Raw genomic sequence first — 24,508 nt, forward strand, 5'->3', positions numbered from 1 at the left:
TCTTCTTAAAAGGTTGTCAGCATTTTCTAGACATATTAACTCTAACATTCTTCATACTTATCTAGCTCTGTGATTCTTTTTCCAAGAGCAGAAGCAGGATATGGAAAAGAGTCTAGGGCACTTAAGTTGATGGGAGATCTGAGGACAAAACCTGGAAGTTTCTAATAAACAAGAAAGATTTCCATTTTTCTTTGCCATGTTGGAAAGATTGAGTTAGATAATGAACAAATCATAGTTACAAATTTGTTTTTTTTTTGCTCTTCTTTATCCTTACTTTTCATCAGCCATCAGAACTAAAACAAACAGTGGTGGTCGAGACAGTGGGAAGCATGGAAACTGAGGTGAAACAACTATACGGTTGTTTATAGAGTGTGCCTCTGGGAAATATGGTCAGAAGTTCTTTTGGAAGAAGCAAAATATCTTTGTGATTTAGAATTAAGCTAAGAAGAGCTTTAGTTTCCTCTTCCCTTGTAACAGCTGGAGTGAAAAAGAAGCTTCTAAGAAAGATGATATTTGCTGGCAAGGGATCGCTTAATGTCGGTGCTTTTCTTGGAGCTGTGATGGAACTGTGATGTTCCTTCTCTGATTCCATCCCTAAGCCCACCACTCCTGACTACCTTTTTTTTTCCTTTTTTTTTTTTTTTTTTTTTTTTTTTTGAGACAGAGTCTCACTCTGTTGTCCAGGCTAGAGTGCCATGGCATCAGCCTAGCTCACAGAAACCTCAAACTCCTGGGCTCAAGCAATCCTTCTGCCTCAGCCTCCCAAGTAGCTGGGACTACAGGCATGCGCCACCATGCCTGGCTAATTTTTTCTCTATATATTTTTAGTTGGCCAATTAATTCTTTCTATTTATGGTAGAGACGGGTCTCGCTCTTTCTTAGGCTGGTTTTGAACTCCTGACCTTGAGCAATCCGCCCACCTCCGCCTTCCAGAGTGCTAGGATTACAGGCATGAGCCTTTTCTTTACATTTTTTTAAGTTCCTTGTTTCACTCTTAAATTGTTCCGATATACATATGAAAACATTTGTTTCAACAAAAATAAGTAAGAACAGTTAAAAAACTTGACAATTAAGGAATAAAATCTAAAGTTATCTATCTGAACATTTCCTAAGGGGTCTCTTTGTTTGATTGAAATCTCTGAAAACAGGCCTGCCTCCCTCCCACTTTTCTGTACTCATTTGAAAACCTTGGTAACAATAGGTATATAGTGAGTATTTTATAAATATTTCTTGGTGATTAACAGTGTGATTTATGATTATGCTTTAACTGATATTAGTGTTTAGTACCAATTATATATGTAAAACTCCTGGCTATTTATATTAGCATATTTTTATGTAAAGTGGGCATAAATTAAAGATGCCATTGTATGTAGACATGTATAGGAATTATAATAATTTTATAAATTATGAGGAAAATTGGTAAGTCTGGGTGTGAACTGTTTGTAGCATAATTGGAACAAAAGCAAAATCAGAAAGGAGTGTGACAATAGGTGATTTTGAATACTAAGTATATAATGAACATCTTTGTATAACTATACCATTGCTTGTGTTCATTCTGAGACATGTCTATTTAGTTTTTGACAAAATATATAATAAAAATTATTTCTTGTTTTAGATTTAATCCACAGAGTTCATTTGCGGGGCTCATTCCAAGTGACCCGGGCAGCATGGGATCACATGAAGAAACAGAAATATGGAAGGTAGAGTTGCCATGTGGCTGTCAAGGCAGATGGGAATTGTTGTGTGTGTGGGTTCTTGTGCACAGGGCAAGATTTTAAAAGTGTTATGAAATGATTGCTTGACATTGAGAAAGACATCTTTAGATATGTACAGGCTTTGTAATATGTAGTCTTAGTACTTACCCTCTCATTAAATTGGTGTCATGTAGGCACAGATTAGCTGAGCTGAACAGCTTTATATATATATTTTTTTACTGCTTACTTTTTATTAAGGATTTTCTTGTTCTCTGGCATTTTAGAAAGTAGTACAAACATTGAGGATTCAACTGTACATTATTCTGTAAGCAGCGTGTCATTTTGTGTGTCCATTGACTAACAAGAGAACGACAGGTGGCTATTTCCTGCTAACTGCTAGTGGTCAGACATGAGTTAGTCTTTATAAACTGTTTAGGAACTGTAGGGCTTCTCATGATTGCTTCTCCGGGAGTAACTCAGAATGTGGCAGTGCTAGTACACTTAATTCATGCCCTCTATTGCACTCTAGTGTTAGGGTCATTCCTGTTAATTTAGGGTTCATGCACACCTGCTATAAGCAAATTGTTTTTGATGCCTGTTTTCACTGGAGATTTATAGTTTATCCTGATCCTAGCAGTTTCTGAGAATAGATGGTGTGACTTATTTTATTTGGTCTAGTAGAGTGAGGTTGGGTAAATAGTATGAGATGGCATCGTATTAATGAGACATTTAATATCCAGAAAGGGAGAGAGGCCAAGTGATGAGGACTGAAGAATTAGAACTGCTTGAACTAATATGTCTTGCTAAAAATTTAACTTTAACTTACATATTGCCAATTTATTTTGTTTATGAATATTTATTGTTGTTTTTGATAGATAATGAGTATACATTCTTACAATTAAACTCATTTAGTTCTGACCAGGAATTCTTTTTAAAACAATTAAATCTTGTAGTTGAATTTAAAAAGATTACTTTATGTATAAATATTGTTTTAGATATATGAATCATGACTGTGAAAAGCTAATGGAAGTACACAGAATGGCTTTTGACAGGTGCAGTAGTATCAAAATAGAATTAGAGTTGCAATGTTATCAAAACATAAAAAAATGATACTGAGCAATGGATTTTCCTTTTAGGATCATTATGACTTCATCAGCCTCAGGAATATATGGCAACTTTGGCCAGGCCAATTATACTGCTGCAAAGCTGGGTGTTCTGGGCCTGTCAAATACTCTTGCAATTGAAGGCAGTAAAAGCAACATTCATTGTAACACTATTGCCCCTACTGCTGGATCACGGATGACTCAGACTGTTTTGCCTGAAGGTAACCTTGTGTTTTTCAGTGGTGTTACCCACAAATATGTGTGCAGTAAGCTTTGGAAAAGTATTTAATTTTCTCAATACTTAAAAAATTTGTTTTCTTTCTAATTTCAAAAGCATTATGTGTAACTTGTGTTCATTGTGGAAAATTTAGAAAAAATATAAAGGAAAAAATTAGAAATGACCTATAATTCTATCATACTAAAGGAAACTTTCACTCTTTTTCTCTGCATAGATAGACATACACACATATTTTTAACAGAATGGGGTAATAGCACTCTTACTGTTTTATAATTATTGTTAAAGACATACTTTTTTAGAGCATTTTTAGGTTTACAGAAAAAGTGGGCAAATAGTACAGAGAGTTCCCATATACTCCGCCTCCTACACAGTTTCACTTATGATTAACATCTTGCATCAGAGTGGTATATGTGTTACAACTGATGAATCAGTATCGATCCATTATTATTAACTAAAGTTCCTAGTTTATCCTGGGGTTCAGTCTTTGTGTTGTACAGTTGTATGGGTTTTTCACACATGCGTAAATGTCATGTATCTACTGTTACAGTATCACACAGAATAGTTTCACTGCCCTAAAAAATCCCTGTGCTTCGCCTAATCATTTCTTTCCTTTTCTTCTTGAATGCTTGGGAGATTGAAGCTCATTTCTTTTTATTAAACCATGGTATGGATGTACTACCATTTGTTCATTCACTTGTTGAGGGACATCTTGGCTGTTTCTAGTTTTGGGCACTTATCAGTAAAACTGCTATGAACATTCGTGTACAGGTTTTTGTGTGGACATAAGTTTTCAACTTATTTGGCTAGGTACCAAGGACCATGATTGGTGGATGGTATGGTAAGACTAGGTTTAGCTTTGTAAGAAATTGTCAGACTCTTTTCCAATGTGGCTTATCATTTTGCATTCCCACCCACAACGTATGAGAGTTCTTATTGCTCCACATACTTGCCAGCATTTGTTGTCAGTATTTTGGATTTTAGTCTTTCTAATAGGTGTGTAGCAACATCTCATTATTTTAATTTGCAATTACCTAATGACCTGTGGTGTTGAGCATTTTTTCCTGTGCTTATTTGTAATTTATTTATTTTTTCTGATGAGGTGTCTAGTCAGATATTTTGCCCATTTTGTAATCAAGTTGTTTTCTTGAATTTTGAGGGTTCTTTGTATATTTCTGAAATAAGTCTCTTATCAGATATGTGTTTTATTTTTTTATTTATTTATTTTTTCTGTTTTTTTTTTTTATTTCGGCATATTATGGGGGTACAGACTTTAAGGTTTCAATAAATGCCCATTTCCCCCCCTCCCCCCAGATATGTGTTTTACAAACACTTTTTCCCCCAGTCTTTGGCTTGTCTTTCTATTTTTGTAATCCCTTTTTTTTTTTTTGAAACAGAGTCTCACTCTGTTGCCCGGGCTAGAGTGCCATGGCATCAGCCAAGCTCATAGCAACCTCAAACTTCTAGGCCCAAGTGATCCTCCTGCCTCAGCCTCCTAAGTAGCTGGGACTACAGGCATGCGCCACCATGCCCAGCTAATTTTTTCTACATAGTTTTAGTTGTCCAGCTAATTTATTTCTATTTTTAGTAGAAATAGGGTCTTGCTCTTGCTCAGGCTGGTCTCGAACTCCTGAGCTCAAATGATCTGCCCATCTCGGCCTCCCAGAGTGCTAGGATTATAGGTGTGAGCCACTGCGCCCGGCTGTGTATGGTTTTTTTATACTCTTGTTCTTTCTGTATTTCTGAAAAGAAAATTTCCATAATACTTTAAAAGTAGCTTCTGTGAGATGGTATGAAATAATTGATGAATAGCTAATTTAAAATTAGCTACTTCATGGAACACAAATACTTATTTTTTTTTTTTTTTTTTTTTGGGGGGGGCCAAACCACGTGGCTTTATTATACACTCGTGGACGAGGTTCTGGGGCCCCAAGAGCGGGGCCCCGGAAGTCGCCCCACAAATACTTATTTACAGCACCATTTTCCTTTCACATTGGAACTAACATTCGTTTCAGAACTTGAAATTTGTTATACTACAGCAATACTTTCTAGCCTTTGCCAAGAGCTCTGCCTAACCAATTTGCTTTAGCGTAGAATAGATATTTGGACCTGAGATCTGTTTTTTGTTTTTTTTCCTTTTTTCCTTGTCAGTAGGGCCAGTTTTATAAGGTCCCTTTCTTTAAAAACTCCTTATGCTCTCATAATCTTTTTTTTTTTTTTTTTTTTTGAGGGTTTCACTTTTTTGCCCAGGCTGGAGTGTAGTGGTACAATCCAACATAGCTCACTGTAGCCTTGAACTCCTAGGCTCAGGTGATCCTCCTGAGTAGCTGGGACCTCAGGCACACACCACTGTGGCTAGCTGTGCTCGCATATTCATGTCAAAGGAATTCTTCATATTTTTAAAAGAATATATGCATTTTTCATTTTAATATTATATTTATGCAAGATAGTATGGGTTATAGATAAGAAAGCATAAAAATATCATAAATATTCATATACTCACTTCTCAACCCAAGAACTGGAACATTACTAATAACTTAGATCTAACTTTGTCCCCTTTATCCTACCCTTCTGCTTCACACCTAGAGATAACCACTATTTAAAATTTCCTGCTTATCATTCATTCCTTTGCTAGGCTTCTACCTTAGTCACTTTTTGCTATGAGCTCTAGACTCTTTGGGAAGCAGTAAATTCAAGAAAGTATTTAAAACTTTAGGTTTAAAATTTGTTTTCCTTTGGGAATGTAGCTACATTTATTTGGGCAGGTTTGAACCTCTAGAGTAGCAGTCCCCAACCTTTTTGGCACCAGGGACCATTTTCATAGGAGACAATTTTTCCACAGACTAGGGAGGGGAGGATGGTTTCAGGATTATTCAAGCATATTACGTTTATTGTACACTTTATTCTATTATTATTACATTGTGATATATAATGAAATAATTATACAACTCACCTTAGTTGGGGACCCCTACTCTAGAGACATAAGTTAAATGTTTAATGTAGTATCATCCTTTATGTCTACCATGCTCTAGTAAAAGAAATTTAGAAAATAAGATCTACTTTAGACAAATGATTTGATCTTTCTGGACCTATTTTCTCTTCTGTAAAGTAAGAAAGTTGTTGTAGATCATTTAAAAATAACCCTTCAGGTTCTACAATTCTTTTTTTTTTTTCTTTTTTTACTCTTTTATAGTTTAGAAAAATTGAAAATTTATTTTGAAGTTTTTCTTCTCCCCCTCTAAAATATCCACTTACAGTCTATCAAAGGATTTATTTGTTAAGGAACCAGATATGAGTAATGTGTGGAGAAATTTGCAATTTCATTTCTCCTTGGAAATATTTTTGACACATGAACAGTAATATATATAATTTACATGTTTCTTACATGAAGTAAAACATAATCCTATAATGATTACCCAGGAACTAACTTACCAAGCTGTTATTAGTTATTTACTACTGTGTAGTAAATTACTCTAAAACTTAGTAGATGAAAACAACAAACATTTATTATCTCATTCAGTTTCTGGGGTCAGGAATCTAGAGTGGCCTAGCTGGGAGTTTCTGGTTCTACATCTTTAATGAGGTTTTTTTTTTTTTTTTAATTATTTTTTTTATTTTGGCATATTATGGGGGTACAGATTTTAAGGTTTCAATAAATGCCCATTTCCCCCCCTCCCCCCAAAAGTCTGAGTCTCCATCATGACCATCCCCCAGATGGTGCACATCTCACTCACTATGTATGTATATACCCGCCCCCCTCCCCCCTCCCACCTGCCCAATACCCTATTACTGTAGCACCTATGTGACCACTTAGGTGCTACTCAGTTAATACCAGTTTGCTGGAGAATATATCTGGTGCTTGTTTTTCCATTCTTGGGATACTTCACTTAGTAGTATGGGTTCCAGCTCTAACCAGGAAAATATAGGATGTGCTATATCACCATTGTTTCTTAGAGCTGAATAGTACTCCATGGTGTACATATACCACATTTTATTAATCCATTCTTGGATTGATGGGCACTTGGGCTGTTTCCACAGCCTTGCAATTATGAATTGTGCTGCTATAAACATTCGAGTGCAGGTGTCTTTTTTGTAGAGTGTCACTGGATCATTTGGGTAGATGCCCAGCAATGGGGTTGCTGGATCAAATGGTAGATTCACTTGTATCGCTTTAAGGTATCTCCATATTGCTTTCCACAGAGGTTGAACTAGTTTGCAGTCCCACCAGCAGTGTAGGAGTGTTCCTCTCTCTCCGCAACCACGCCAGCATTTATTGTTTGGAGATTTTTTGATAAAGGCCATTCTCACTGGGGTTAAGTGATATCTCATTGTGGTTTTGATTTGCATTTCCCTGATGATTAGAGATGTTGAGCATTTCTTCATATGTTTGTTGGCCGTTCTTCTGTCTTCTTTAGAAAAATTTCTGTTCAAGTCCTTTGCCCACTTTTTAATGGGGTTATTTGATTTTTTCTTCCTAATTTTCGTGAGTTCTAAGTATATTCTAGTTATCAGTCCCTTATCGGATGCATAGGATGCAAAAATTTTCTCCCATTCTGTAGGTTGTCTGTTTACTTTCGTGACTATTTCTTTGGCTATGCAGAAGCTTTGTAGTTTGATCATGTCTCATTTATTTATTTTTGTTGCTGCTGTGATTGCCTTTGGGGCAATCTTCTTCATAAACTCTTTGCCCAGGCCGATGTCTAGGAGAGTGTTTCCAACTTTTTCCTCTAGAGTTCTAATAGTTTCATATCTTAGGTTTAAGTCTGTTATCCAGCGTGAGTTGGTTTTTGTGAGAGGTGAAAGGTGTGGGTCCTGTTTTAGCCTTCTACAGGTGGCTATCCAGTTTTCCCAGCACCATTTATTGAAGAGGGATTCTTTTCCCCAGCGTATGTTTTTGTCTGCTTTGTCAAAGATGAGATGGCTATATGAGGATGGTTTTATATCAGGATTCTCACATCTGTTCCACTGGTCAATATTCCTGTTTTTGTGCCAATACCATATTGTTTTAATTACTACAGCTTTGTAGTATAGTTTGATATCTGGCATATTAATGCCTCCCATTTTGTTTTTGTTGCCTAGAATTGCTCTTGATATTCGGGGTCTTCTTTGGTTCCATACGAAGCGTAAAATTATTTTTTCTATATCTGTGAAGAATGCTGATGGGATTTTAATAGGTATTGCATTGAATCTGTAGATCAGTTTGGGTAGTATAGACATTTGATGATATTGAGTCTGCCGATCCACAAGCATGGTATGGATTTCCATCTGTTTACATCCTCTGCTATTTCCTTCCTCAGTGTTTCATAGTTCTCCCTGTAGAGGTCTTTTACCTCTTTGGTTAAATATATTCCTAGGTACTTTAATTTCTTTGTTGCTATTGTGAAGGGAATTGAGTCTTTGATTTGGTTCTCAATTAGATTGTTGTTGGCGTATATGAATGCCTCTGATTTCTGTGTATTAATTTTGTATCCTGAGACTTTACTAAATTCATTGATCAGTTCCAGGAGTTTCTTGGTTGAATCCTTGGGGTTTTCTAGATACAATATCATATCATCAGCAAACAGTGAAAGTTTGATCTCTTCTGCCCCTATTTGGATACCTTTGATTCCATTTTCCTGTCTGATTGCTGTAGCCAAGACTTCCAGCACTATGTTGAACAGAAGTGGAGATAGTGGGCAGCCTTGTCTGGTTCCAGTTCTAAGTGGGAATGATTTCAATCTTTCCCCATTCAGTATGATGTTGGCTACGGGTCTGTCATATATGGCTTGTATCATTTTTAGGTATGTCCCTTCTATGCCTATTTTCTTAAGTGTTCGTATCATGAAAGGGTGTTGAATTTTGTCAAAAGCTTTTTCTGCGTCTATTGAAGGAATCATGTGGTCTTTGTTTTTGCTTCTGTTTATGTGGTGAATTGCATTTATAGATTTACGTATGTTGAACCATCCCTGCATCCCTGGGATGATTTAATGAGGTTTTAATCAAAATGTTTGATGGCACTCCCGTCTTTTGAAATCTTGACTGGTTTGGAGGATACACTTTCAAACTCATTCATGTACATGGCAGTTGGCAAGAGGCCTCCATTCCTTCCTGCCCATTGTTAGGAGGCCTCAGTTTTTCACCAGGTATGCCTTTCCATAGGACTGTTCTTGATAGAGTAGGTAGCTGCCTTTCCCCAGAGCTAATGATTTGAAAGCGAGAGCCACTAAGGCAGAAGTTGCAGTGTCTTTATAACCTAGTTTCGTAAGTGACATGCCATCACTTCTGTCCTATATTGATCACACAGACTTAACTGTGGGACGTTGTGGGAGGATACTACAAAAAGGGGTAAATGCAAAAACGTGGGGATCATTGGAGCCTCTTTTATAGCTATCACACAGCCCCCAAACTAGAGCATTACCAAGCAGCCAAGAGCCTAAGTCCGAGACCTGAGAAACAGCCCTGGGGACTGTCCCTGGCAGGCACTCCCTTGAGCCAACTGGACAGCCTTGTGTGTGTGTGTGTGTGTGTCAGACCTGAGAAACAGCTCTGTTGCCCCCCCCCCCCCCAGCAGACTTGCCCCCAGGCTGGCTGAGCAGTTGTGTGCCCATATCTCAGGTCCAAGAAACAGCCCCATGGGCCACCTCTGGCCAGCCAAGTAGCTGTGCACCACCCAAGTCCCTTCTCCTTCTGCCACATGTATTCTACATATCTATTCCTGACAGTTTCTTGGTGTTGGCTTACCATTGTGATTATATTCTTTATTTTGTGAATCAGTAGTTAGCTTTTCTATATATTTTTAAGTTCAAACATCTCACGACTTTCTTTCTTGAGTGCTTGGTGATTTTTAAGTATGACCTCTTTATCTGATCTTAACCTGTGTTTGTTCTGTGTTTTAAATTGGTGGCATTTTCTTCAGAGAGGTTTTATCTTTGCTGCTGCTGGTAACTAGAGGGCATAGCCAACCTTGGTCTCCTTCAGTTTTTCTTGAAATTTGAGGTTCAATGAGAATGGTTTAGGCGTAGGACCTCATCTTGATGCTGCGCTATCTCTAAGAATTTAGGTATCAGTACAATAGTGGTATCCGTTCAACCCTGCCTTCCTTGCAGTGTGGCACTAGGGACTCTTTATTTATTTATTTATTTGCTTGGGGGGGGGTGGTGCCTTCCTATCTCAATAATGCTTAAAAAAATCTCGTTTCTGGCAATGAAGGTGTTCCTCAGAGTACCTGGCTCGCTATAATGCTAGATATCCTGACATCTAATATTGTAGAAGAAACACTGGGTTGTGTAAATAAACTTAAATTCTAATTTTGATTACATAGAACTTTATATATTACTAGCTACGGGACTTCTCTCACATTTTATTTACCTTCTTGAGCTTTGGGGTTTTTTGTTTGTTTGTTTGTTTGGTTTTTGAGACAGGGTCTTGCTCTGTTGCCCAGGCTAGAGTGCAGTAGTGTCATCCTAGCTCACTGCAACCTCAAATGATTCCTGGGCTCAAATGATTCTCTTGCCTCAGCCTCCTGAGTAGCTGGGACTACAGGTACATACCACCGTGTCTGGATAATTTTTCTATTTTTTGTTTGTTTGCTTTTTTTTTTTTTTTTTTTTTTTTTGAGACAGAGTCTCACTTTGTTGTCCAGGCTAGAGTGAGTGCCGTGGCATCAGCCTAGCTCACAGCAACCTCAAACTCCTGGGCTCAAGTAATCCTTCTGCCTCAGCCTCCCGAGTAGCTGGGACTACAGGCATGTGCCACCATGCCCGGCTAATTTTATATATATATATGTTAGTTGGCCAATTGGTTTCTTTCTATTTATAGTAGAGACGGGGTCTCGCTCTTGCTCAGGCTGGTTTCGAACTCCTGACCTTGAGCAATCCGCCCGCCTCGGCCTCCCAAGAGCTAGGATAATTTTTCTATTTTTTGTAGAGATGGGGTCTTGCTCTTGCTCAGGCTGGTTTCGAACTCCTGGCTTCAAGCAATTCTCCCACCTTGGCCTCCCAAAGTGCTAGGATTACAGGTGTGAGCCTCTCCGCCTAGCCTGAACCTTGGTTTTTTGTTTATAAAATTGAGTTTAATAAATGCTAGGTAAGCTAGGGGCTTGAGAATAAACTAGAAAGCAAGAATATTTGCTTATATTATTAATTGTAATATATGAAATAAGGTACAAGGCAGAAGTATTTTTCCTATGTGGCTTATGTTCTTTTTTCTTACCTAAAATAATGGTCAATTGGATTTTATAGATGTGTTTTACACACACAAAGATAAATGTTTGAGGTGATGGATATCCTATTACTTTCATTTGATCATTATACATTGTATATGGTATCAAATGTCACAGAATACCCCAGAAATATGTACAACTATTATTTATCAGTTAAAAAAAAGTAAAAATGTATGCAATGGGAGAATAGTTCCTAGACTTGGTTATTTGTCAGTTAGGGTTGTAGGATCTATTTAAATCATTATCTGCCATTAAAATTGTCAGGGGTGTTTTGTAATTTTCTAGATTCTTGTTAAGTAGCTGGGAGAGCAAAATTGTTTTGGGAATAAATGGTACCCAAGTGTCTCATATTATATACAGTTTTGTTCACCAATCTTTGCCTAGGCAGCTCTAACTTTTTTCCTCCTGCGTAGTTTGTTATCCATCTTGGAATGGTATACCTGATACCTACAATTTCAGAGGCTTGAGAGCGCTTCAGAAATGTCTCAATTGAGATGAAAAGTTCTTCCGAAAGCCTTGAATGTTAGACTAGTTATGTGTGTATCTTAAAAGTCTCTGAAGCACCTATAGTTTTATAAGTAAGAAATTTTTAAAAAGTAAAATGATTGAATTGTGTGTATGGAGCTGGGTGCAGTGGCTCAAACCTGCAATCCCATCTACACGGGAGGCTACGATGGGAAGATCACTTGAGCTTCGGAGTTCAAGGCTGCTGTGAACTGTGATTGTGCCACTGTACTCTAGTGTGAATGCCAGAGGGAGACCCCATCTTTAAAAAGAAAAAGTATATATGCTTCTTTATAAACTTTTTTTTCATATTTATTTCAGATATTGTGGAAGCTCTGAAGCCAGATTATGTGGCACCCCTAGTCCTCTGGCTTTGCCACGAGAGTTGTGAAGAAAATGGTGGTTTATTTGAGGTATTTTGTACTTTTCTGTTTCTCCTAAAGTAATGTTTGTATAATTAAATATAAAAGGTGATTTAAAAGTTAGTATTTGCTAGTTGCTTACATTTGTAAAAATCTGTACCAGTCGACATCACTTATATATTTTTAAATACTGTGTCTGTTTTATAATTAAAGAACAAGTGTTGACAAATATCCCTTTTGAGAAAGTAACAGAAACTTTATAAATTCCGTTTTCCTTAGCTCTCCATTTCTAAGATTCTTGCCAAATGAAAATGTGGCCAGTTTGATGTGTTTAGTCAAATGCAGAAAGTTTCATTGATTTAAGAAGCTACATGATAAAGTGGAAGAAAGAAAGCTTGAAATTTACAGTCAACTTCGCTAGATTTTGACTTCATATTATAGTAATTGCTAGCTTGCTGAGATTGTATTGTATTGTTATAAATTGACCTTCTTGAGCTTTAGTTTTTTGAGGGTTTGTTGTGACGAATACAAATCATATTTCAAACCTTTATTACAGGGCCTGGTATATAGCAATCACTCCCCAATTTTAACTATCAGTATAGCAGGAATTTAGTCTGGTGTGATTGATAAACAATTTACTATTTATTTTAATTTAAAAAATAAGCTTTTCTGTTTTTTTATATTGGAAAGCTTTAAATGTTCATTATGAAAATCATAATCTACACATAATCCCACCATCCAGTGAGATCCATTATTAACTCTGGTGAAAGTCCTTTTAGACCTTTTAAAGCCAATATATGTGTGTGTGTATACACACACACACTTTTTTTTCCTGAAACCAGGTCTCGCTGTGTCGCCCGGGCTAGAGTACAGTGGTGTCATCATAACTCACTGGGAGGCCAAGGTGGGAGGATCGCTCAAGGTCAGGAGTTTGAAGCCAGCCTGAGCAAAAGCGAGACCCCATCTCTACTATAAATAGAAAGAAATTAATTGGCCAACTAATATATATAGAAAAAATTAGCCGGGCATGGTGGCATATGCCTGTAGTCCCAGCTATTCAGGAGGCTGAGACAGAAGGATTGCTTGAGCCCAGGAGTTTGAGGTTGCTGTGAGCTAGGCTGACGCCACGGCACTCACTCTAGGCTGGGCAACAAAGCGAGACTCTGTCTCAAAAAAAAAAAAAGAAAATCACTCACATTATTATTATCCAGAGAGAACTATTATTAATATTTTTATGTATTAATATTTCCTTCCAGTCTTTTATTAGATATGTACTTTACATGAATAGTCTTTTGTTTAGACATACATTTTATACAGACACTCAAACACACACAGACAGTTAGGATCATGCTACAGATGAAGTTTTGTATATTGCTATTTTCTTTTACTATATTGTGAACATTTTTTTTTTTTTTTTGAGACAGAGCCTCACTTTGTTGCCTGGGCTAGAGTGCTGTGGTGTCAGCCTAGCTCACAGCAACCTCAAACTCCTGAGCTCAAACAATCCTTCTGTGTTAGCCTCCCGAGTAGCTGAGACTACAGGCATGCGCCACCATGCTTGGCTAATTTTTTCTATATATTTTTAGTTAGCCAATTAATTTCTTTTTATTTTTGGTAGAGGTGGATTCTTGCTCTTGCTTAGACTGATTTCAAACTCCTGACCTTGAGCGATCCTCCTGCCTCGGCCTCCCAGAGTGCTAGGATTACAGGCGTGAGCCACCACGCCCGGCCTATATTGTGAACATTTTTGATGAGAAACATATGATTGATAAAATATACTACAAGATATGTGTAATATCTGTAATATTCTGACTGAAACCTTGAAAGTAAATTGCCACTTTGTGAAGTTCGGAATAGATATATAGAGTGGCAGATGCAGATTTTTTGGCTCGGCCGGAGCAGTTGTTTCTAGCACCTGAGTGGAGCTTGTAGCTTATTACTTCAGTCTCAAGGGGAAAAGGTGATATTTCTTTTGCCTGTTATCAAAACTACTGCCAATTTATCTACTGTAACTACATCAAGGTGATTGGATGTATTATAAAAAGTGTGGGCATATTAACATAGAGGCAAAGGGCGATGGAAAGCCACACCCTTGAACTTAGAGCACTAAGATGTCTGCTGTCTACTGATACATTTATTCTGTCATATGCATGTGGAATTGTTGCAGTAAGTTCTCGCACACTGTAGTTGTGATGTTTGAAGACGTGACAAGCAGATTTTCTTTACATCAGGCATTTTTTTCTGAGCATTTTCTTGAATGGCCTCTGGAAAAAATTATAGAAATGAAAAATGTATCTTTCTGGGTAGCAGTTAGTATTTTTTCATTTGCCTTATCTGACTTAATGAACTACATATCCTCATTTTAATCAAACATCTTTCTACATCTTTTTTTATTTGACTTTGATTTTTTGTGTTAAAATTCACTAGGTCTTTCTAGAGGGACATTTATATTGAGCCCATGATGTGCTAGACAGTAGACCATTTACATTGTCTTTTATATAAATGTCATTTATAAGTGTCATTTACATTGTTTGAGTTTAACAGTAACCATATAAGGTATGTAATATTATTTTTATTTTACATATGAGGAAACTTGGATTTAGGGAGGTCAAATGGTTTGGCCAGGGTCACACAGCTAGTCAGTAGAAGAACTGGTTTGATCAAGTCTTGGTCTCTGACATCAGAGTCATTCTTTTCTACTGTGTGCAGAATTTGGCCTGTCATTCTGCTGCAATGGGCTGCTTTGTGTTTCTGCTCCGATGACAGGAACATGCAAAGTCATGGGGGCCAGTGGACTTTTATAGAGCTGTATTATTTTCATCTGTGGTCATCTAGCATTCTGATACTTTAAGTAATAAAGCTTCCTTTTTTTAATTAAAAAAAAATTCTATTAGTGATTTCACATTAGATGGTATAATGTTTTTCCCTCTTTTTGGTAGGTTGGAGCAGGATGGATTGGAAAATGTAAGTCTTTCTTGGTTTTTTGGTTTGCCATAGATTATTTCCATGTCTTTAAACATGCATATCCAGTTAGAGCTGGGTCAGGTTCTTGACAAATGCCTAATCATTGAATCTAACATGCACATATTGAGCTTTAAACATTGCTACAGGAATGAGTATTCTAAAACATGGCAGTTGTCTTGCTGGCTTGTGGCACTTTTAAGAACCTATCTGTTCTTCCTGTAGGCAGTCCTTATTCAAGACTTGTCCTGTTTTATTCAGAACTGGCTATACCTTGAGATAGCATAGTATCTGTCTGCAAATAGTCCAAATCTCTTTGTATTTATTAATATATTTATTCACCCATGTCTCTGGTATCCCATGTGCTTTTTCTTGCTGTTTTCAGCAAAGAAGTAAGTGGGAAGGAGAGCTGTTTCTAATTTTAAAGACATGGGAACAAGCCTATTCTAGATAACATGAGCAGGCAAGTTCTCCATTTCCCTCATGTAACTTCCTTGGAGCATGAGACCTCAGGAGGCTCTCTCAGGAGAGAGTGCGGAATCACATTGGACAAATTTCTGTGATAGAAATGACAACTTATTTATGGGAGTTATTCCCCTACATCCCAACAGTAAATTCATTTAGCTTCAACCCTCTCCTACCCCATCTCTCAAACCTTGCGAGCTCCAAAATTTGATAATTGTTATGGCATTTTAAAAAGTTATGAAAATTCCTATATCTCAGTTTGTTTTCAGTTGGCTACAGGTTTCAAAATTAATCACACAGTTAACTGAATTATTGAAAAGGTTGCTCTTACTGGCGGGCATTGTTGCAACATATTGTAGAGTTTAATTTTTTGTAGCATTAATGGTCACTGTCTCCAGTTGTTAAAGTGACTTATATTCCTCAAGCATTTTTGAGTGTCTTGCTATATCCATTTAAGAAAGGAACATCAAGCGTTGCAATAAAAGCTGTATCTGGCACTCTATCAATAGGAAAGCTCTAGAAGGAGGCATTTCTGTCATTCCCAGAGACGAATCTTCAATTTGATAATCATCATCCCAGGAAAACGGATGCTTAAAGAAAAAGAAAGAAAAAAAAACAATCATCAAAGTCTGACCATTATGTTTAAATAAGGTTACTAGTGGTTATTTATTTCTTTGTATTTTTAAAAAGAAAAAAAGGTTAAAAATCCTCCTCATGGACCTTATGCAGCAGTATTGATTTTTGTGAATCTGTGCAGTATAATGGATTTCTTGTGGAAATGGAGATAGAGCATAGGGAGGGTAGGGGAGAATTACTTGGGGCCACCTGTTATATGAATTTTTTTGAATTGGAATCTTTGACCTGTTATCACCGTTGGTCCTCAGTTTGCAACCCCATGAAGCTTTATTTAGTTATGTTCATTTTGTAAACACGGAGAGTGAAGTATATTACTTGAGTGACCTGTGGTCATGAGTTGGTCTTTGGTATGATTATTATATAATTTAACTTTTTCAGATAAAGTGCAACATTCTGCTCAGTGGTGTCTGGCATTTTCCCCTTCAGCTTCAGATATATTTTTAAAAATAATCAAAACCGTCCTAATGGGGTTTGTTAGGAAAAATGCATTTAAAGGCTCATAGTAAAATTCTTTAAAAGTTAGAATCCTTTTTTCTGAATTTCCTTTTTCTTGAAGTTAAAAATTAAGGGGCTCATATGCATCTTTCTGTCTCCTTAAACTTATGTGCTCAGCATTTTGGTTTTGTTTCTATAACCAGTACGCTGGGAGCGGACCCTTGGAGCCATTGTAAGACAGAAGAATCAGCCAATGACTCCTGAGGCAGTTAAGGCTAATTGGAAAAAGATCTGTGACTTCCATAATGCCAGCAAACCTCAGACTATCCAAGGTAAGGAGATTCCCAAGTCAATCAGCCCGAGTTGGGGAACCAGAGATAGCAAGCATTTTCTTCTCTTATGGAATTGTCTTCTATCTTAATTGTGCTTAGACACTTGAATGTTCTGTAGCATCTTTTCTGCTGTAGTAGGTATTAGAACTCTTCGCATTTAAGATACTTTTGTTATTCTCACTGTCAGTTTTTCAGCTTTTTAAAAATCCTGGTTTTTTGGTTTATATGTGTTTGCGGGATAGATGGTATGAGGTGTCTGTTCATTTGTGCTAAATGTACCTACTCCCTTGCTAATGGTTGGTTTCAGAGTCTTCCATTATCTAGCCATATGGTAGATAATCTGATCCAAGTTTTCTCTATTTCCCCAAATGTTTATTTAAGCCTATTTTACTTAGGCTTAGCTCTTTTCTGTCTAGTGAAGAAATGTGCCTTTGTTTCAGCACTTTGTTTTTTGCTACTGTTTCTCTGCCTTTCTACCACACCCCTTCCTTCTTTTACGACCTCTGCTATTAATAATTTTATTGCTTCCTTAGAAAAACTCAAGCCCCAGATATTCAGCAAACCCTCCCTAGATATTCTGATCTTTCTGTTAGCTGAACTAAGTGGTAGGACCACTTGAACATCTAGTCGGAACTGTTTTACACTGCTTTTGTTTCACGAATGTATGGTCCCTTAACTGTAGGGTACGTTCCTTTGAGGCAGAGACTGTGTGTATCTTGTGTGTACTTCTTTTGTATTTCGTTTTAGCATAGTGCTGAACTCATAGAAGAGATTTAGTAATTGCTTGTTACCTTGAATTATTTAATCAGCTATGACGTGCCACAAGAATAGATAACCAAATAGGTCACATTTAAAAAAAATATGTAACTCACATATGTGTATAGTATGTGAAATTTAAGAGAATTTCCTGAGAAAGATCATGATTCAGGGTCATTTTATAGGAAAACTTTTTTTTTTTTTTTTTTTTTACTTCTTAGTAATGTTATATTCAAAGTTTTATAAAGAGAGTATGTATGAAAAATTACTATCTGTTTTCTTCTTAATACTTTCCTACCTGCTGGTATATTCACTGACATTTTCATTATGCTTTTTCTCCATCAGATGATAACATGATTGTTATGTCATAAATGGTAGCATTTTTATATTCTATATTTTGATATTTGAGATAAATTTATTCAATGAATAATGGTCACCTATCAATGAAAGTAAGTGGAAGAAACAAAGCAAGAATATAGTTAAAACTTTTCTCTAATATCTATCTCAAAAAGTATTTCTGCCTCAAATGTATTAGACTTATTAAAAAAGCTAACTAATTTAATTATGTAATTATAAGTGAGAAGATACCTCTAATATTTGAAATATAATTTAAAAAATGATTTTTCAATAAGAGTTGACTTTCCAGAGCACTTGTTCCAGAGTTTTCATTTTAGAGATGATGGAACTAAATCCCAGAAAAACTAAACTAGCCAGTGTTTGGGCCAAGAGTTAATTCAGATTGTCTATCTCTGAGTGCAGTGCTTTTAGCCTATACCAAGGTGCCTTTCAATTAAATGGCCTTCCCTCTAGGCAGCAATCTGAATGGGGTGATAGGGAGAGGGTCAGCATCACCAGGAATGGCAGATATTCCTGGTCATCTCATACTCTGTGGTTTGGTTATATTTTTTTCCTGAGTTCACAGAGTTGTTAGAAAGGTCCCAGAGCCTTCAGAATATCTTACACATATGTGGATTCCCTGTGTGCCTCCTTTATTAGCCTTTTAGACCCCAGAACAGTACCTTTTGATCCCTGTCTGGGTCACTGGTCATGATGATGGTTTTCTCTGGAAGAATTTCTGGTACTGTGTTCAGAGCTATTACTTGTACAGAGACCTGGGTGGATAATCTTAGCATTCTTCCATCTTGGGGGACAGGCGATGGTGAAGAGAGAAGGGAAATTAGTTGTCTCTCCATCAGACAGAAATTGTGTGTTTTTAGACAAGTATCCCACGTTAGACAGTTGTAAGATAGCTCAAAGACATTGAAAAGCTTAGAGCCTACTTAGAATCAGATAACCAGGGAAGAGTATGTTAGACAATGCCTTGTTTTTCACTGAAGACGTCCATTTGTCTTTGTTCTATTTCAGAGTCTTTCACAATTTTTTTTACCAATTTTTTCCTAGAGTAGCCTGGCATAATATTAATACACTCAATTCATGAGTGACAATGGAGGTTCTGTAGGTTTGCTGAATGTTATAGAAATAATTAGTTAGCATATTGTAGCTTTTCTTAGTCACATCTTTAACAAAATTTATTTTTTATTTTAGAGTCAACTGGAAGTACAATCGAAGTTCTAAGTAAAATAGATTCAGGAGGAGTTTCAACAAATCACACCAGCCAGACAGCTTCTGCAGCAACATCAGGATTCGTGAGTGGGGAGAAAGCCTAAGCTTTTGCATTCTCTGGAGACTTTTTTCTCCCTCCCTCTTTTCTTCCCTCCTTCCTAACCCCCTTCTCTCTGTTTTGCTTTCCGATGCAGTCACTCTCTTTCAGTCTCTAATAATGGAGAAAAGCAGTGGCAAAGTTAATTTAAAATAGAGGATTTAGGCCAGGCGTGGTGGCTCACACCTGTAATCCTAGCACTCTGGGAGGCTGAGGTGGGTGGATCGATGAAGGTCAGGAGTTCGAAACCAGCCTGAGCAGAAGTGAGACCCTGTCTCTACTAAAAAAATAGAAAGAAATTAATTGGTGAACTAAAATATATAGAAAAAAATTAGCCGGGCATGGTGGTGCATGCCCGTAGTCCCAGCTACTCCGGAGGCTGAGGCAGAAGGATCACTTTAGCCCAGGAGTTTGAGGTTGCTGTGAGCTAGGCTGATGCCATGGCACTCACTCTAGCCTGGGCAACAGAGTGAGACTCTGTCCTCAAAAAACAAAACAAAACAAAACAACAACAACAACAACAACAACAACAAAAAAATATATATATATATATATATAGGATTAATTCAGAAATCATTTTTTTTTTTTTGGGCAGAGTTTCACTCTGTTGCCTAGGCCCAGAAATCATTTATGATTCACTTTACAAGGCTGATTCTGACATACAGGGAATTCATGACAGTTCAACCACATGATGAGGTGGCTTGGGATCAATTCTTGATATCTAAAGCTGCCTAGACTGCTTTATTCTTCCTTTTAACTTCTCCTTCTTCTCTTGTAAGATTTCTCTGGACTGTACCATGCTTTTCTTTCTCCTAATGGAAGACTGTCTTGAAAGATCAGGGAAATTGGGTGTCAGTTTGTGAGGTTTTCCTAATGTCTAAGTGGGCTAGGAGAATGGGAAGATAACCCACTCAGCTTCTTCCGTTGACTTTTCTGGATGATTTGAAACAGAAGTGCTGAAAACTTACCATGAACATTTTAGAGGGATACTCTTTACTTGCATATAACTTTTAGTAGTCTCCCTTTGGGGTGTGATGAATCAAGTTAGTTGCCTGACTGGTGCTTTAGCCACCTCTTTTTTTCTCTCCCCTTGCTGTTTGGAAATTAGCTCAGGAAGGTACTGGATGGAAGAGGGAACAGTTACCTCAACTCTTGATGAAAAGGACTTAGATGCTGAACTAATACCTAGTCTTGATACCTGTGCCTGCCCAGCCCGTCTACCTTCCATATATACAGCTCTCATTCTGCCCATTAATAGCTTTGTATCTCTTCAAAGCTAGCTTTACATTGATTTTAAGTAGATTGGAGTTGTGTGAAAATTTGTGTGTGTGTTGGTAGAGGGAGGGACTGTGACACAATAGGACTGCTGGAGGTTATATGCTCCAGCTTCTTTGCTGTGTTTTCCCCTTCACCTGCCACTCACAGAGCTTTATGCTTCTTTATTGAAAATGCCTATAATCAGCAAAACTTTGTTCAAAATATTAATATAAACAATTCCAAAAAGTTTTTTCACATATAAAAAATTATTTTCCAGTGTTACTGTTAAGTATAAATGACCACAAAACTTATTTATAAAATATGTACTAAATATTGATAGAATTTAAATGACCCTAAGCTCAAATATTAGTGTAACTTTTGCTTTCTCTCGTTCAGTACAGTTAGAGAAAGTGCCATTTTTTTTAAACCGTCATTAGTAATCCTACTTTAGTCACTAGTTTTGTAACTTTTTAGAAAAGGATATTATATTAGTGGCTCTTCTAGGTCATTTCTTTTAAGGGAAAGCCTTGATAGATTGTATTTTGAAAATATTTCAATATGGCTGCAAGTAAGAAGCTTGCCATTATGTCAGAAGTTCTAATAGAATTCTGGTTATAGCTCCTGTGAAATTTCCCAATTTACCGTCTCCTGTATGTATCCTTTTGTTTTTAATTGTGCTAGATAAATAGTAAGAAATAAATTATTTGCTGCATTAGATTCTAGTGTTTTGTGACCCAGGGCAGGTATATAGATAAAGAAAATTGGAATCACATTTGAAGTCTAAGAATATGCTCAATATATAAATGTGATTTTACTTTACAATAGGGGTTTACAGACTTTTTTTGGTGAAGGGCCATATAGTAAATATTTTAGCCGTTGTGGGCCACATACTGTTTCTGTTGCATACTATTCCTGTTTTTCTTATTTTTAGCTACCCTATAAAAACATTTTTCATTCTTATCCCTTGCTTGCCAATTCCTGCTTTAGGATAGAAGTGATTGAAAAATTGGACATTGTCCTTTTATAACCTAATATATGCTTTACTCATTAGCTAGACATCATCACTGAATAGAAAAATACAATGTCCATAGACAAAAGACATTTCTAGGAAGGGACTTAAGGTTAAATCTCATTTTAATTAAAACTATTATGAGGCAGGAAAATTCATATGCCTTAAGCAATGCTTTGCTTGTCTGTTTACAGTGAATTTTATCCATTTGATCTTATAGATCAATTTACTGTCCCTAATTACAACAAATTCCTTATTTTTTGGATTTTGGGGTAGCTAATAGTTGCAAAATTAGAGACAGGAAAGTTGAAAATGAGACATACTGTCTGTTAGTAGGAAGCAAGCAATAAAAAATACTAACCTATAAATGAAGTCCTTTCCTACACATTATCTAATTGGTTTCTATTTTAAAAAATTGAATATAATGAAGTAATTATGCTTCATCAAATTCACTGACATTATATTCATATCTTTTCAAAAGCAAAAGTAGGCATATAAGCAGTTAATTGTTTTGAAAAGTTAAAATTTTGAAAATTTAACAAAAATATCAATGAAAAAATCATTTTTTTTTTTTACAACTATCCTATAGGCTACAGCTATTGGCCATAAATTCCCTCCATTTTCTTCTGCTTATACGGAACTGGAAACTATTATGTATGCCCTTGGAGTGGGAGCATCAATCAAGAATCCAAAAGATTTGAAATTTATTTATGAAGGAAGTTCTGATTTCTCCTGTTTGCCTACCTTTGGAGTTATCATAGGTCAGAAATCTTTAATGGGTGGAGGATTAGCAGATATTCCCGGGCTTTCAGTCAACCTTGCAAAGGTATGCATAAGAAATCTTTATTTTGCTTTTCTTCTGCTTCTTTAAATATTATTTATAAATGTCATATCCTATATGTGTATGTGTGTATATAGCATGTGTGTGTATATATATTGTTATATATAATTATAAAATAGTTTATGATGATTGATTCAGGAGTAAAGATTTAGCATGTCTTTTGATTTTTTCTTTTTAAGAATAAAAGAGGGGAAGGTTTGTTTAAAATGCCATCAAATGCCAGATGTAATAGCTCACACCTGTAATCCTAGCACTTTAGGAGTCCGAGGTGGGAGGATTGCTTGAGGCCAGGAGTTGGATAACAGCCTGGGCATCATAGTGATACCTTGTCTCTACAAAAAATAAGAAGAATTTGCTGGCGTCATGGCTTACACCTGTAGTCCCAGTTACTTGGGGGGCTAAGGCAGGAGGATCACTTGAGCCCAGGAGTTCAAGGAGCTATGATTGTGCCATTGCACTCCAGCCTGGGCAACAGAGTGAGAACTTGTCATTCATACATACATACACACACACATACATATATAAACAAACAAACAAAAAACAAGCCAGCAAAAAGACGAAAATAACAATTATGTATAGTCCCATAACCCTGGCACAGTGTTATTAATCCTCTCTCTGCCATTTACTTGCTACTTGACCAAGGGTAAATAACTTCTCTAGACATCATTTTCCTTCTCTATAAGATGGATATAGTAATGATATTATGATATCATGATATTAGTGAAGGAGCAAGCCAGGTAATTATCTGTGGGAAGAATACTTGGGACGAAGAGAGCAAGTATAAAAGGCCCTGGCATAGGTGCATACTTGGCTTGTTTTGGGAAGAGCAAAGGGGGGCGGTATAGCTGTAGACTGAGCAAGGGGGCAGTGGTAGGAAAGAGGGCCTTGTAGTCACTGTAAAGATTATGGCTTATACTCTGATTAACCTGGGAAGCCATTTGTAGCTTTTTGAACGGAGGAGTGACGTGATCTGTTTCTGTTCACTCACAGGCTCAAGCTTGCTGCTGGGTGGAAGATAGATTGTATGAGAGCCAAGCATGAAAGCAGAGAAACCAGTTAAGAGTCTAGTATAGTAATCTAAGTAAAAGTGCTGGATATGAGGATGAGAAAAGGGGAGTCAAAGATGAAGGTGTTCTAGACAATTGGGATTTTGTACCTATCTATATATACATATGTATATAATATACAATGTCTTTAATATGCATAGTAGTTACACACACTTATTTTAAGGTGGTAATGATCAGGAGTAGTTTTGGATAAGTTTGAGATGCTTATGACACATTTAAGTGCATATGTAAAATGAGCAGTTAAATATGAGTCTGGAGGAGTTTGGAGGAGAGATCCAACTGGGGTCTGTAGCATTTAGGTGATTGATGTTAAAGACTCGACACTAGATGATGTCACCTAGTGTGTGAGTACAATAGAGAAGAGGCCTCAGTTTAGGAGCCCTGCAATGTTTAGAGTGTGAAGAGATGCATAGGAACTAGCAAAAGAGATTGAGAAGGAATGGTTGGTGAGATATGAGGAATATCAGGAGAATATGGTATTTGAGAAGCTAAATGAGTAAGGCGTTTTAAGAAAGAAGGAGTGAGCAACTGTGTGACATCTTTTGAGGTAGGGTATATTTTATTTCTTGAAATAAGGTTTAGTTTATGAGCCTAGCAATAATTTTTAAATTGTGGAGCTATGAACTAATTTCTGTGAATTTGACTGATTGGAGAACCCATTTCCTGGTGAATCAATTAGCTAATTGCGTTGATGGCAACCTATTTTATTAGAATACTTGATGAAACTTGGAAAAACGTGAGAACTATGTGTTGGACAATTTGCTTTTTCAGTAACTTTCCCATGGTATTTGCTGCATACTTGTCTGTTTGGGTAATGTAAGTGCAAAAATTTAAAGCATAGGTTTCAGAATTTCCTCTAAGAGTTAGAATAATAAATAGTGTTAATACAATATTCTGTGGTGGGGAATCTTGGAATTTGAATCCCAGTCTTCTTAACCTTGAGTTTTCAGGCTCTATGACACAATGAGGCAGACCTTCATTTATCATTTGA

At 36.8% G+C, this 24,508-nt stretch overlaps 1 protein-coding gene across 2 annotated transcripts in view; it reads left to right on the top strand.

The window, feature by feature from the left end:
- The window catches only part of HSD17B4 (hydroxysteroid 17-beta dehydrogenase 4), a 79,226-nt gene that overhangs the window by 14,120 nt on the left and 40,598 nt on the right, over positions 1-24,508 (top strand). For both annotated transcript variants that reach the window (XM_076008309.1, XM_076008310.1), the window contains exons 7-13: positions 1,616-1,700; positions 2,831-3,018; positions 12,058-12,149; positions 15,038-15,062; positions 16,799-16,927; positions 19,229-19,329; positions 22,199-22,435. In XM_076008309.1, coding sequence (XP_075864424.1) covers positions 1,616-1,700; positions 2,831-3,018; positions 12,058-12,149; positions 15,038-15,062; positions 16,799-16,927; positions 19,229-19,329; positions 22,199-22,435 — 857 coding nt within the window. The remainder of the gene's footprint in view (positions 1-1,615; positions 1,701-2,830; positions 3,019-12,057; positions 12,150-15,037; positions 15,063-16,798; positions 16,928-19,228; positions 19,330-22,198; positions 22,436-24,508) is intronic.

The sequence above is a fragment of the Microcebus murinus genome, chromosome 11 (assembly GCF_040939455.1).
Source record: "Microcebus murinus isolate Inina chromosome 11, M.murinus_Inina_mat1.0, whole genome shotgun sequence".
NCBI classification, from domain to species: Eukaryota; Metazoa; Chordata; class Mammalia; order Primates; family Cheirogaleidae; genus Microcebus; species Microcebus murinus.